General features: G+C 38.4%; 1 protein-coding gene and 1 long non-coding RNA gene across 24 annotated transcripts in view; one reads left to right on the forward strand and one right to left on the reverse strand.

Annotated features, from left to right (window-relative positions):
- Positions 1–16,424, reverse strand: part of arhgap44a (Rho GTPase activating protein 44a) — a 157,016-nt gene that overhangs the window by 41,363 nt on the left and 99,229 nt on the right. For 9 of the 23 annotated variants that reach the window (XM_073944973.1, XM_021471464.3, XM_021471465.3 and 6 more), the window contains one exon: positions 3,969–3,986. The exons of 13 other annotated variants lie outside the window; for them this stretch is intronic. In XM_073944973.1, coding sequence (XP_073801074.1) covers positions 3,969–3,986 — 18 coding nt within the window. Of the gene's footprint in view, positions 1–545; positions 3,987–16,424 lie in introns of all 23 variants that reach the window. One more of the 23 variants, XR_012401207.1, reaches the window with a different exon arrangement.
- Positions 7,884–11,993, forward strand: LOC141381279 (uncharacterized). Its single transcript, XR_012401211.1, has 3 exons — positions 7,884–8,121; positions 8,220–9,819; positions 10,002–11,993. It is a non-coding gene; the product is annotated as an uncharacterized lncRNA (long non-coding RNA).

Consider the following 16,424-nt stretch of genomic DNA (forward strand, 5'->3'; position numbering starts at 1 on the left):
GTCTCACCACCGGACTGACAAGAGGGATGTGACATGTGGGCTGATGTATGATTAATCTTTCCAGCTCCTATTCCCTTCTTCCCGGGGACAAACAATGAGCACACACAGTTATAGAGGGTTTTTTTTACTACCCAGTGGCGAAGCGGCCCGTGGGTATGAATCTATTCCTTAAGTGATAGTGGCGCTACCTGGACCCAGGTCCAAGGCAGGAGGCTTATATGTGTCTTTAACGGCCACACCACCACGAGCCATGGTGTTTCTTCCCTGCACCTGGCCGTGCTGTACAAGTGAGGTTCTTTCTTAAGGTTATGCATAAGTTCATCGACTATGCTCTCATGACTTTCAAGTTGGCTGCCCGTGCCCTGGGGAAGACGATGGCCACACAGTGGTCTAAAAATGTCACCCTTGGCTGACCCTGGTAGATATGCGCAACGCCAACAAAGTTTTCTTCTTGGCGCATCCATATTCTAAGCTGGCCTAATTTGTGACACTGTCAGTAACTTTACCCAGGAGTCCCCAGTGGTTGCACCTCCACCTGATGACACCAGAGATCAGACGGCCATCGTGTCATCTGAGGCATTTTCAGATGACAGACGGGGATCGCTACCACCTTACAGGGTGTAATGCATGGTCACAGTTCTCGAGTCGGACAAGAGGGCTGCGCTTCCTGGGCTGCTTCGGCAGTGGGGTTGGAGATGGCTTGTTCCCCAGTCTCACCACCGGACTGACAAGAGGGATGTGACATGTGGGCTGATGTATGATTAATCTTTCCAGCTCCTATTCCCTTCTTCCCGGGGACAAACAATGAGCACACACAGTTATAGAGGGTTTTTTTTACTACCCAGTGGCGAAGCGGCCCGTGGGTATGAATCTATTCCTTAAGTGATAGTGGCGCTACCTGGACCCAGGTCCAAGGCAGGAGGCTTATATGTGTCTTTAACGGCCACACCACCACGAGCCATGGTGTTTCTTCCCTGCACCTGGCCGTGCTGTACAAGTGAGGTTCTTTCTTAAGGTTATGCATAAGTTCATCGACTATGCTCTCATGACTTTCAAGTTGGCTGCCCGTGCCCTGGGGAAGACGATGGCCACACAGTGGTCTAAAAATGTCACCCTTGGCTGACCCTGGTAGATATGCGCAACGCCAACAAAGTTTTCTTCTTGGCGCATCCATATTCTAAGCTGGCCTAATTTGTGACACTGTCAGTAACTTTACCCAGGAGTCCCCAGTGGTGAGAAATCAGTCATGTGTGATGGAGCAGGTCATCTCTTGGCCGGCTCGGAGAACTGCTACCCAGCCGTACCTGTCTGCACTGGCTGTTACTTGTCAAGAAGGGCTCAAAGATGCTGCACCGTCACAGCTTCTTCTACTGGCTCGTGATCGCGCCACTCTTATTTTCAGTATTCCTCGGGATGATCCACTGCTTGAAGCTCCCCCCCATCCACAAGCTGCCCCATTGACGGATACATCAGTGATCATTCCGGTGATGCTGCTCGTTCACACTCTATCAGCTTGGTTAGCGCTGCTTAACCCACCATAATAGCTCATGTGGATGGTCAAACCCGGCTATGCGATTCAATTTGCTGTCTGCCTCTCGAGTTCAGTTGTGTATTTAAAGCAGCCATTGCCATACCACCCCTGTCTTGCACAAGGAAATTGTTGTTGTCCTGGTGAAGGATACAATCAAGCTAGTCCCTCCAGCCAAGATGGAGAGCGGGTTTAATGCCTGTACTTCATCGTAGCCAGAGAGCGGTGGGTTAAAATTTTCGCATTTTGATCTGTCATCTGTTCAGGATGCTGGTCAAGAGGCTCATGCAGAATGTCCGTTTGTCCATAGGATTGGTTGCAACTTAAGACCTGAAGAATGCTCACTCCAATTCTTCATGTACAATGGGGGAACATGGCAGTAGGTCCTCTCACTCAGGCTCCCTGTCGGGCACTCTGTTTTATCATGCATGGAGGACCTCCCTAACATATTCTGTAGAGCTTCAGGCTAGGTGACACCTAACACATTCGCAAGATTTTAAATAATCTTCAAGTGGAGCCAGTTCCTCCTGATTACTGGGTAACCCTGGTGAATCAGGAGGAAGTTAAGTCCAGTGTCAAAAACGCTTGCTGCGACATGCTACCTAACTCGAAAATACATGCGATTATTCTGCTCTTCTAAGTGAGTTCTCCATTTTGTGAACCCTAAAGAGTTTCTCCGAGGCCCCCAGCACTTGACTTAGCAGAGGAGCTAGGTGCCTGGCCCATTACAATGTCTGGTATGTCCGCTTGATCTACCCGCATGCTGGGGTACGGTGCCAGCGTTGTCCTCATTGGTGATCCTATATGCGTCTTTCTGCCAGAGTGTGTTCTCCCTTTTCAGGTAGACTAGTGTATTCCCTACCCCCAAACCAGCTTATCATATGTAGCAGTCCCCCTTGTTAGGGCTAGCCCATATGTCCATTTTGCCATCCATTCTCCCTATTTGGGTAGCAGGTGGCCCTTCAGGGACTGGCATGCTTTCCCAATCATCTAAAAATTCCTACACTACTCTTAGCTAGGTAAAAGCACATTTATAAACTCCGATCTAAATTCTTCTAAATTTTTCCCATGTAACGGTATTGCCTAGGGCAAATTGGAAAGTTATGCCCTTGGTAATGCTTGTTCGCTCACGCTATGCTTGGCAAACTTTACATCAGGGGTGTGACAGTCTTAGCTGCTGTGGTCTTTTCCATACACTTTTCCAAAAGTGTCTTCCAGGCACACGTTGGAGTTCCTATGAAGGGGAACGTCTCAGTTACTGATGTAACCCTTGTTCCCTGAATAGCAGCAGCAGGGTGTCCAGCTGATAGCTGAGTGTTTGGCTCTTCAGCAGGCTAAAAATCTGACTGCTTGCTCTGCACTTGCCAGTTATACACTCTACTATTGATTAACCACTGGCACCTGCTGAGCCGATAAGTGTCTCCCAAAGTGTTTTTCAGACATGTCTCCATCCCTCTTTGGGGAAAGAGGGTTATGTTAGTAACTGAGACATTTTCTGGCAAAACCGAGGCCAGTGTTTATGCTTTTCATTCAACAGTGGTTTTTGTCTTGGAGCTCTGCCATGCAAATCATTTTTGCCCCATCGCTATCTTATGGTGGAGTCATGAACACTTTCATTAACTGAGTAAAGTGAGGCCTGCAGTTCATTGTATATTGGTTGTAACCTGTTGGATAAGTTTTCGCAGTGGTCTTGGGGTAATTTTCTTCAGCCAGCCACTCCAGGGAAGGTTCTGTATTGTTCCATGTTTTTGCCACTTATAGATTATGGCTGTCACTGTGATTCACTGCAGTCCCAATGCTTTAGAAATTGCTTCATAACCTCCTTCATAACTGTCAAGCAGGTCTTACTTAAAAGATTTATTGATTGCAAACAGGCGTGGCAGTAATTATGCCTGGGTGAGGCTAGCAAAATGAAACTAATGCTATCTTATATTAATATTTTAATTTATTTGATGATCTGAAATGGTAAAATGTGACAAACATGCAAACAAATAAATCAATAAGGGGGCAAACACCTTTTCACACAACTGTATAAATATCATATGTCAGAGGGTAATAGCAATTCTCCATGATAGATTATTACTATCTACCCTGTATTAGTATTACATTACTGTGGAGATCAATTGTTTTGCAATTTTGATTCTTATACCTGTTATAGTAGGTATATCCTTTTGAATATTTTTTTAAAGATCTGCATGCTCACTAAGGTGATTTTATTTGATAAAATACACCACAATCAGTGCTATTTTGAAATATTTACATAATAAAATGTCAACATGCTTATTTGGTGCTAAAGAAAACAGTGACACATTTTTCATATTTTTAATGAAAAAAAAAACTTCATAGCAATAGTGTCTTCAATGCACATGAATCAATATAGAATGCAATGCTTGTTAAGTAAAGTATTAAAAGTTATTACAGAAAAGGAGGTGCACAGTACCTTTGAATTTTCCTAATGCTGCATTAGGTGAAGATAAAATAATGAGTTTAGAGGAAGCGCAGTGAGTTTGCATGTAAGAAGAGCAGTGTGAAATGACATGAGGATGGTGTGGTGCGGGACATGTGCAGTTAGACAGGGTTTGGAGGATTGAGGGCGGTCCAGGGGTGAGAACATGTCAGCTTAAATGAGCAGCTGGCACTCTGGCCAACTGCAGCACCATTAAACCTCATTTACTCTAATTGCCTTTAACCCGAGAGCTGTGGACATACGCAATTAGACACTCAGCTTCCCCTTTACCAAAACACATCAGTCCTAAAACACATCCCTAAACAAACTCTACCAGCATTGATAAAGTGGCCTTTATTGCTGAAGAGTAAAGCTTGAAGATCAGGATTAAACAGACAGTTCACCCAAAAATGCAGATTCTGTTATTAAATATATTATTTAAAGGGCAGCTATGATGAAGATCATCTTTTGTAAGCTGTTTGGTCAGAACTGTGTTTAGGTATAGTGTGTCCACAGCCATATTGGGGTGATATAAAGAAAATAAATCATTTTTTTAAATTCCTGACACTAAAATAGAATTCAAATCCCTCCTATTTTGAGGCCCACCACAACGTGATGTAGGAGTGTGGTTTCCCTGCCCACTGATTTGATTGACACCTGCGTATTAACATGTTTTCGTGGTAACGTGTACAACCTAATCACAAGACAGGAGGTGCGCAAAGCAACTGGGATTAAAAGATCTGTTCAGCTCTCTGTGATCATCAATCATCATCAAATGTGATCAAGAATGAGTTTTACAACTTTATTCATTGTTGCAGAAAGGCTTGAATTAACTCCAAAACAATAAAATAATAGTCTTCGGGAAAGTTTTTACTATAGTATTTCTCAGAAACATTACGTGAGATCTGCTTCCTTCATGTCTGTTACTGTGCTGTATATCTGACGCACGCAAATAGAGATTGAGCCACACTCTGACAGGCACACGGGAATGGTGGGCAGGGCGATCTAGCAATAAAGGCACAGGCAACAAAAACTGCTACAGAACATTGTGTTTAGAGCAGAAAATTCTAACATTCTGAAAGGTATAATAAGTAATATGATGGGTGCTTTGAGCTGAAACTTTAGACACATTCTGGAATACAAAAGACTTATCTTAAAGCTTAAAAGGGGCAAAATAAGTGCCCTTTAAACTACAAATTAGCCTTAGAAAGTTCAGTTTTAAAACTCTAATGAAGATGTTTTTTAATGAATCCTGAGATTCAGGTAATACACTGAATTGAATGTAAAATTGTACACTACAAAAAATAACATGCTGCTTTTTCAAGCTACTTATATAAAACAAGTTGAAGCAATACAATTCTTAAATTTTTGCTGGAACAACGGACGATTTTATTTATGCTCAATACAATTAACTTTGAAAAAAAAAAGGTTAACTTAATCAATTTTTGTGTTGGGGCAACATGAAGAAATTGCATTTTTTACAGTGTAAGATAGAAAAACCTGTACAATGTCTTTACATATGATCTGATTATTAGTATTATCATTTGTTTTTTACATTCTCTGTACAAATATTACGATTTTACTGAAAACGAGTAAATGTTGCTTTCACAATCAAATTATTTGCCAAATTATTAATTTGTTGACTTTAACTGCAGTTTTTCACTTTCACTTTTATTCACTTCATGCATGCCCCCCGTGGCAAACGAGATATTTTATGCGAGAAACTGCTGGAAGACTGTAGTTTTAATGAAATGTTTGATAGCGCACAGTGAATGGCAGAAAAAAAAAACTCTGCATTTCCAACACAATCTCACGGCAATTCGTTACTTTTTCATTTAGTGGCTAATTCGTACAAATTCGTACGATCTAATTCGTACATTTTTGTACGATTTGCTTATCCCCCAATGACGGTTGGGTTTAGGGGTGGGGTGAGGTGCCACGCCTCATTTTTAAAATCGTACATTTTCTTACGACTGAATTTGTACGAATTCGTATGAATTAGCCACTAAACTGCCAAAACGTAAAATACTTACGTTTTCTCGTGAGATCAGGCTGGCATTTCACAGTAACTTAGATGCACTCGGTAGGTAACATAGCGTCAGAAAGCTGTGTGTGTAGACTATTGTGAATACGGCGAAAATACTACACGACGGTAATAGTTTGATTGCGGTGTTTACATGTTTACATTTGGAGAGCAGCATTTACAGTGGATCTTTCAGTCTATAATATTGTAACATAATATTGCAGTGATATTAACGTACTGTAAACTTAGTAAGTAAATCATTTTGACTTAGTGAGGTTTATTTATAAACTTATTTCGAGAGGATCACGTGCTTATGATTTATCACAGCCGGTCTGGTATTAGCTAATCATGATCTTCCAATCATATGAGTCCTAAGCTATAAATAACCACAGTCTTTATCTTCATTTGGAAGAAACCCCCCTTCCTCCCCATTCTCCTCCTTTACCAAAGATCGGGCAGCATGGCAGCCCAGTGGTTAGCCCCACAGCAAGAACAATGCCAGCCCTGGTCCCACCAGGCCGCTGGTTTTCTTGCTTTTATAAGTAAAGTCTGCTTGTCATTTTTAAGACAAAGAGTTTACTCATTTTTTTTAAGTAATCAATCTGTTTTTACAGTGTTTCCATTTTCTTATCATGTTTATGTTTATCATATATACCATTTAATTTAAAAATATTACTTTAAAACATTAAATTTAAAAGTAATTAAACTTAAAGTAATTAAGTGCAAAATGTTCAAGGAGAAATTGTATTTATTTCTAAATGTACTCGTATTATCTATTCTTTGTTAGATTTAAAATAGTTATATGACATTTTTTCAAAATATTAATAAAAAACTGTAATATCATCTATATTATTTTGTTTTTGAACTACATTTTTAAATGAAATACAAAAAAATATTAAATTAAATTCAGTTCAATTCAATTCAATTAAGCTAAACACTTCCCATATATTATGATGTAAATGGCCAGCCGTGTTTGGCAAATGTTTTGCAGTATTTCAGTTTGGGGAAGGAGTCTGCAGTATTTTTCCACCTGCTGGAGCAGTGCAGGTGGCATGAGTCACAGCCTGGCACATCTGCCGCGTGTCTGAGAAAATCAGCCCACTCACTCAATGCGAAAACAACTTCAACACTCTTTCCACACTAAAGACACACATCCGTCAGCCAGAGACCAGCTCTTTTCACAGAAGTTTACTGCAAATTAAAACAGTTGCTTTGTGCTTCATAAACTGTATAACTATAATATTTTCTATCCTGTTGAAATGTAATATGAATAAGGAAACGTTGACTCCTCTCCATTTTCAGCACGTCCTTCTTTCCTCAGACCAAAACAAAACAGAAACAGAGGAGAATGTGTGTGCTTATCGACAGATTGGTATTATACTTGCATCACTGCAGTTTTTGTCATAAATACAAGCCCAGGCTCATCTAAAATACACACCTTGACCAATATTTTTGCTGTTTATATTGTTGTGAATCTGGAAATTATGTTAGCTATTTGTTCTAAAAACTATTTTCTTTTAAATTAGATTTTTTGGGAGTGATTTATGTACAATCAACTTAAATTTGTAAATACTAATAAGTTAACTTAATTCCTTCATGTTGCCCTAACGCAAACTGATTGTGTGGAAATCTGCATTTTTTAAAGTGTTACATTTTGTTGTATTTTTACAGAGACACTCGAGAAGGTGGAGTTGGTCGTACCACTAAGTTAAACTCCTAGGAGCTAAGCTCCTTTTCAAAAGCAAACACAAAAGAAAAAGTGCATTGTGACCACATAGTCAAATCAGGATCATTCTGAAAACATAGCCCTATATACATTCCTGGAGAGCACCAAATATGTCCCAGAAGTTTTTTTTTTTTTTTTTTTTGCAATTTTTTGTTTTCAGAAATCCACCAGAGGGGACTGTGAATGCTTTAAGATTTCAAATTTCTTTCGTGAGTGCTCTTCTCACGTGAATACACCACTGTCGATTGACTGACTGACTGACCGGCCATCTGATCCCATCACCCACCTCATTCCCTAAACCTAAAGGATAGTGTTTTAAAAAGCACTGATCTACCAGCACCCATCACTTCTCTAAATCCAACCGATGGTGTTTTGTAAAGCAACCCAGAAAAAAGACAGTGACGTTTTCAGTTTTTCCACATTTCTTTCTGTTATTTTCTTATTTTTTGGCCTTTGTTTTTTGTCTTACTTGCTTTTTGGAATGGTTCTTCGTCAGACTCAAACCCCGTTGTTGCAGTCAACCTTTCTCTGTGTCTCAAGTCCGCCGATGTACATGGTGATCTAACTAAACAAAATGGTAACTGCGGGAAAGCCGCCCATAGGGAGGTAAGTGCTTAGCTGCTAGTGCAAAAAGGAAGGGCATCACACCACCCCGTAACATTCGTTTTATAGGCGAAATGCAGCCATACTCACTCATGGCTACATAATTCGCAATCTCCAGAAATGTATATAGGGATACATTTTCAGAAAGAGCCCAAGTTAGTTAGAAACATAGTATCCCTTTTACATGGTTGGATCCTGAGTGCTCTACATCAAAAGTACAACGCCATACAAAGTGTACTGAGAAACACTGGCCACACCAGAAAAGTCATTCATATGTCTATAAATACTTTAGGTAAGGCAATTGTATTTGATTATAAATCATAAATAACGCGTTTTTGGTATTTATTTGGTTTTGTATAAAGATAGTGTTCAAAAAAATTAGTTGTCAATAATATGTCATTGTAAATATCCTTAATGTAAAAAGGAATGAAAGATGTTGCCATCACACTGTTCTGTAGGATCCATTTTACCTAGAAAATGCAGTCAGATTTATGTCAATTTTACAAAAATGTAGGCTGTTTTATAAAAAAAAATTATGTTTTCATTTTTTCTTGTCGGCTTAGTCCCTTTTATTAATCCGGGGTGGCCACAGCAGAATGAACCTCCAAATAATGTTTTATATTAATTAAAATATTTTGAATGTTTTGTATTTTGTTACAGACATACAGTGTCATCCTGCAACTGTTTTGCAACATATGAAATGTCCCAAACACGATTTTTCACTGTCCAAAATGTACGGTGGCCGGGAAGTGCAAAACAACATTACAAAGTTTGAAACACTTTTACAAAGCTCGAGACAAATTTACATTTTGAAAAACATTTTTACCTATCATCAGACACAATTACATAGGAAAAACTATTTTACAAAGGACAAAACAAATTTACATTTTAGAAAACAAATTAACAAGACGCAAAACACTTTTACAAATCCCGAAACAAATTTACAATTACAAATTCCCTGCAGAAAGGGAATGTACCACACCCCGGAGGTGACCTGGAATTTACTTACACTTCCCGGCCACCGTAAAAATGGGGAAAAATTTAGTTTTTACGCTCTGATAGTCAAAGCCAGTTCAAAAAAATGTATATGTTTTAAAAGCATTAAAAAGCATATTAAAAGCATTAAAAACATTCAGAAAAAAAGTGTTTTATATAAATTCGGACCAGGAGTCCACATATATGGACATCATTTAACTCTAAAAGTAAATAATATCAAATTATTGTACTTAGATTTTTATTCTAAGGTTCCAATTAGATTAGATTAGATTAGATTCAACTTTATTGTCATTACACATGAACACGTACAAAGCAACAAAATGCAGTTTAGGTCTAACCAGGAGTGCAATAGCAGCAAGTGCAGGATACAGGTATAAGTTATAAAGTGCAACTATAGAAAAACTATGGTGATATTTACAAATGCATGTGCTATGAACATTATATACAGGTTGAATTAGCTATGAAGAGAGATTTGCAATAAATTAATATATGTACAGGTTGCTATTAATAATCAGAAGTGTGCAGATAGATAAAAATAATTACAAATGCAAATGCACAGTGGGTGTGTACAAAATTACAAATTTACATTTGCAGTGGGTATGTACAGTTCGAATAAGTGAATCAGTGCAATGTAATGCAATGAATATGTGTGAATTTTAAATGTGCAAATGTTAAACAGTGCAGTGTTTGAAGAGGAGTATAAGTTAGAGTGGGAGTGTATTAGGGGGCAAAAGAGTCAATGAGGGGCAGAGTTCAAGAGGGAGACAGCTCTGGGGAAAAAGCTGTTCCTCAGTCTGCTGGTTTTTGTCCGGGGGGAGCCTGAAGTGCCTGCCGCAAGGCAGGAGAGAAAACAGTCTGTGAGCAGGGTGAGAGGAATCCTCAAGAATACTGCGTGCTCTGCACAGACAGTGTTTCTTCTGGATGTCCTCTATGGCCGGCAGTGTGGTCCTTGTAATGCGCCCAAATAGCAAATAAAAATACAAAAAATGCTTATAAAAACACCTTGGGCCTTAAGAAGTTAGCCACTTAAGAGCTAAAATCTAAGTGCTGTCCACTCATCAAGCCATAAGAGGTTATGGCCCAAGGTGTTTTTTACATGCATTTTTTTATTTGTCTTTGCTATTTGGGCTTTTTGGAAACTAATTAAAATAAGTATCATCTTTTGATATGATGTACTTTTAGAGAAAAATTATGTTAATATATGTGGACTCGTGGTCTGAATTTACATCAAACACTTTTTCCTGAATGTTACTAATGCATATATAACAGCATTTTTTGAACATGTTTTGACTATCAGAGAGTAAAAAACAAATTTTTCACCATTTTGGACAGTTAAAAATAGTGTTTGGGGCAGTTCATTTGCTGCAAAACAGTTGCAGGATGACACTGTATGTATGTAACAAAACATCAAACATTCAATGTATTTTAAATAGCCACTTAAGAGCTAAAATGTGCTCTCCACTTATGTGGCCACTAAGCCCTAGAAGGTTAAATACATTTTAGAAAATGTCATACGGGTAGGTTTGCGATCAACTTTAAAGTTTTCACTGCGTTTAGCCCTCAACAAATCACAGCTCTTTCCTTCAGTGAGAAAAAAAAGCTCTTAAAAATACTTTTGTAAAACAATCGTCTACCTTTCAGTATAAAACATTACAGTGCATGTGTTAATAATTAGCATATAGTCATGCAGAGAAATGACTGAAGACAGCGACAGACAGCATTTTCATCATCATACTATCACTGAGCACATCCTCTTTCATTCTTCACTTCTAACTGCTTTGAGCGACACTGGTAATGGGTGGTCCTGATGGTAATGGGTATTTAGTGCAATTATAATAAAGAGTTTCATTTAAAGCAGAGAAAGTGAAAAGTCTGTTGTCATTTTCTGAAGTCAATGTTAAAAGAGCCTGACGTTTGTTCTTCCATGGAACATTAAATCTGAATGCGCTGGCCAGGCTTATGTAATTATATGTTATTAGGGTCAATAGACAAATTACCAACCTACGACATACATTACGTCACACGGGTCCCCGGTTGCAAAAAACAGACAGGCTACAATGGGAAAGATGTCGTGTTTTGCGGTAGGATGCCGAATTCGAGTCTAAAAATGGAAAACTTAACTTTTACCATACACCACACACTGCTTTAATACCGGCTGCAGTCTTTGGCTAAATGGGAGCTGAATGAAGTGAGGAGCTAATTAGAAATGCTGGACTCTGCAGTTCCCATGTCATATCAGGTCAGTTCACGCTATGCTGAATCAGACACATCACTCGTTTTTGATTGCAGAAATGATTTCAGCAAAAACAGTTACATATGGTTAATTAAACTGCGGACACTGAATGCTAAGAATGAAACGTTTATTGAAGTAAAGTTGGTTTTATATTCACACATTCATTCAGTGACAACTTGTGACAAACTCCCTATATTGTTTACCACGGCACTTTGAATATTCGGTCTGAAATAACCTGCAAGTGTGACTTGAAAACAACATTAACACTGTTTATTTGACTGTGAACAATGTTGTACTTTGATAGGCATTGGCTGTTGCTAATATGATTTCGCTATTTAGAGTTTGCAAATAATATTTTTATGAAATTATATTATTAAGGAGAAAGTCTGAATGTGCGAATATAAAACCAACTTTACCTTTATGTGTAGGTTCACATATCCTGCCGTACAGGTGTAGTTCGCTGTCAGAATGCTGTCATTTTGCGCGTTGGTGATTAATTACCCAGGCCTTGTATAACGTTAGCTCCGTCTTGTTTCCTTGTCTTTGGCTAGGCGGAATCTCGGTGTTTAGCTCTTGAATCTGGTCATCATGGAGCAATATTTATTGCACATGACCTCAAAGAACAACATTGTTGGCATCCAAAGACTTGTAGACCTTTAACTTCTCTCTTGTAAAATCACTCGGAGCTTCATTGAGATTGTATATTTCGGGCTGGATGCTTGGTCATTTCGTCTTATCCAATATTTATTGGGAGGGTGCTATCACAACTGGAGCTGTCAGATGAACGCCGCTCACTTTAACGTTCATTTTGCTGAATCACTGTGCTTATCACTGGGCGACGAGCTGTTATAATATGCTGTAAGCATTATGTAAATAATAATATATATATATAATATGTAAGTAATTTATCTTATTTCTAAGACAACAACAAACTGAACCGCATCTGATGTCATTCCCTCGCTGTAAATGCTAGCGCTCCCGGTTGCTTTCTGCCACCTCCCTGCGCGCGCATCCTGAATGTTTACAAACATGGTAATTGGTCTATAAGAACGTGGTCTAGCTCCAAAATTATTGTTAAATAAAAGCAAGTAAATTATCCAGTATAACTCATGAAAAAATAGTTTTGAAAATCTTGTTTTTATTTAAGTTTTCTGAATAATAATTATTAGGTATAATAAATTACTACTACTACTTTTAGTACTACTACTACCACCACTACTAATACTACTACTACTACTACTACTAATAATAATAACAATATTTTTATTGAAATAATAAATATAATAAATATGTTTTATGCAGTTTAGGTCCTTCCAGCTGCAACCCATCACCGAAAAACACCCCCACTTACACAAATACACTACGGCCAGTTTAGCTTACCCAATTCATCTATAAAAGATGTCTTTGGACTGAGAGGAGAAACCGGAGCACCCAGAGGAAACCCACGCAAACACAGGGAGAACTCCACACAGAAATGCCAACTTACCCAACCGAGGCTCGAACCAGTGACCTTTTTGCTGTGAGGTGATGATTGTGTTACCCACTGCGCCACAGATATTAGTAATATGATGTACTAATAATTACAGAAAGATGCCTTAGTCTGGGGGTGAAAACACCCAAGGCCATAACCCAAGTTTCTCTTTTGTTGAAATCAACTAGTTGTTAAGTGCTTCTTATTCCACAGGTAGTGGCTTGGCAAATGTTACATTCCCAAACACACAAAATAAATGTCACAAATACAAAGCTCTTGCTGAACCAAGCCATTCTGAGGCTCCGTCCACATGAACAAGGGCATTTTCATTGTCATACTTTTTTTTTTTACTACGCAGTTTTTTTCTTCTTCTGTTTGCCTACATGAAAACGCAGTATCAGGTGACTGAAACCAAAGTCCCTTTAAGGCAAGCCATTTCATTTGACGGCCATCTCTCAGGAAGTGTCCTCAGGCATTTTGTTTGACTGGGGAAACATCAAATTCTCCAGAATTGATTGCCAAGCTTACAATTAAGGGCTGCACAATGGCGCAGTGGATAGAACGTTTACCTTACAGCAAGAAGGTCACTGGTTCAAGCCTCGGCTGGGTCAGTTGGCATTTCTGTGTGGAGTTTGCATGTTCTCCCTTTGTTTGTGTAAGTTCAGGTTCTCTGGTTTCCCCCACAAGTCTAAAGACATGGTATATGTGAATTGGGTAGGCTAAATTGTCTGTAGTGTGATTGTGTGAATGAGTGTGTATGGATGTTTCCTAGTGATGGGTTGCAGCTGGAAGCTCCTCAGTTTCATTTTTAAATATTCTAATCACACTAATTTTGCAGAAACCCATGGCTTGTCTGAGCCCTTCACTTGAAGATTCATCAATCTATAGCGATCACTGATTGGCTCTTGATCTAAAAGGCGGGGCTTCAATCATCATGTTGACCGTTATGGTGTGTTTACTCCAGACGCAGCATGGGTGAATAAATCATGTTATTCATACATAAATAGACACATGAACATTTTGAGTTTACTCTGATTCTCATTTGCACTTTAAATTCACACCACAAAAGACGTGGATTTGCATCATGGGTAGACAGGGCTTCTGTCTGCACAGTGATTCTAGCTTCGGTGCCAAATGGCTAACATGGATTTTATTGAAAGCATAGCTTTGTAAATGTGGAGGTTTTCCACTCCAGACACCAACAAATGGCGCCACAACATAATCACGCCTTTATAAGAGAAAGCTTCTGATTGGTTACCTGGAATGTGAGAGTGGGCATCATTGTAGCTGCGCACTTAGTCAGTGGTAAGTTGTTGAGAGGGGTTAACAGCCACGTCTTTAATGGAAGACCACAGTCTCCTGATTTGCTGTTAAGAAATTTTGCTCAATAAAATAAAATAAAAAACTTGCTGGAATAATCTTTAAATATATCACTCACCAAGAAGCCACTCATTGCGCACCCTGCCACCTTGGAGCCTCATCCCAGCCATGCTGTTTGTGAGGATGAATTAATCATGGGTTGACCAAGGCCACCTTGCTAAAATATTTGTTAAGCACATTTGAGCATCACATATTATTTGCACATTTATTGAATGGAAATGGAAATTCATATATGCAAATTTGTCTTTAGATGGCGCCTTTATAGCAATGTGCGTGCAGTCGATCGTTCTGATTACATTGGGAAAACCAGCGACGCGGCAAATTGCGCTTTAATGTTTGGCTGGTCAACTGCATGGTACACTCTCAGAAAAAATGGTACAATATTGTACCAAAGAAGGTACAAACCCTTGTCACTGGGGCAGTACCTTTGTATGGAACAGAATTGTACCTTAAGACAAACACTGTTGTCAACACTGTTGTACCTTTTATTTGGGAACAATTGTGTACCTTTATTTCAATTGTACCATAAAAGGTACAGAACAGTGTCATAAGAGATATTTTCTGTACCATATAAGGTACAATCTTTCCTCAAGGAACATGATTTGTACCACTGTGGACCTTTTCTTCTGAGAGTGTATGAAAACCTTACACTGTAAAAAATTGCTGTTAAAAAACGGTCAGATTCTACGGTAAAATAATGTTTTTTCACTAAAACAGTAATATTCTGTTAAAAACAGTGCTTTCTGGGTAACATTTTTGTTTTCGAGAAAGTAACCAACTGCAGAAAACTGTGAGCTAACAGAGTTCAGATTCGATGTTTTGAAGTCTGTGTTTGAAATCACGCTTTGTGTCCTTGTTCACTACTTCATACACTAGTTAACTAATATAGTTCACCTGACAGAGTTAATGAACACTAATGAGTGAATTCAGACACTGATGAACACCTGCTGTTAATAATTACAATTACTGAAGAAAAGAAACAAGAAACACAAACAGTGACTTGAGTTACAACATTAAATAAAATCAAGTAAAATAAAACATTTTCAGTCTCAGCAGAGGATCATTAAACAACTCCACAAACAACAGCAGACACACTTATTACTGACTGATTTGACGTCCATACAATTCTCATTGAGATCCAACAGAAATTAAGGTGTTTTTTTGTGTCACCGTAATGGAGTGAGGGGCTGATTTAGTTGGGTTCTTCACCCTTGAACTTATTTAATAAGACTTTCCAACTGCTGTAATACAGAGTTTACAAAACGTTTGTACTCTAGCAATAAAGTTGGGAAGTCAATAAATAAAGAAACCTGTTTGTCTGAAATTAGTTCTGATAAATGTTTTGGTATAAATCTCGTTGAAGGGCATTATGCAATAGATTTTATGCTTAGTTGCAGGTATTAATTTAATTAATGAGAAGTGGAAACAGAAAAGATACCTCCGTAATTACTTTACAGTTAAGAAATAACATACAAAAACAGTTCAGTTATGACAAATACACACTCAGACCTCATGAATCTGACCTTGTTTCTCAACAATGGTAACATCTCAAATGTTTCATGCTGCAATGCATGCTGGGAGTGGCACTGTACAAATATCCCAGCATGCATTGCGGTATAAATAAATGTTGTATAGTGGTCTAACTGTTTTCTTTATTTGTGTTTGATTCTGCTTTTGTTTATGTTTAGACTTTCAGTTGCCTGTTTGTGAGTTAAACTGTTAATTTTGTTAAATTTGTTGTCACCATTATTGAGGTTCATATGCTGATTATTGATGTCTCTTTGAGTGTGATATACACCATAGAGCAGTGTTATTGTCCAAGATATTCTTAAAAACTTACAGAAATCATTGCCATATATATATATAATGTAAAACAATAGATTTAACATTGAATAGGAGCAGTAAATTTTATTATACTAAATGAGAACAGACTCTGCCATTTAATAGCAACATGAACATCACCAGATCTTATTTAGGTTTTTGGCTGGCTTGCCACAACAATGGAGCTTTTTAAACAA

The sequence above is a fragment of the Danio rerio genome, chromosome 3, assembly GCF_049306965.1.
Source record: "Danio rerio strain Tuebingen ecotype United States chromosome 3, GRCz12tu, whole genome shotgun sequence".
Taxonomy (NCBI): domain Eukaryota; kingdom Metazoa; phylum Chordata; class Actinopteri; order Cypriniformes; family Danionidae; genus Danio; species Danio rerio.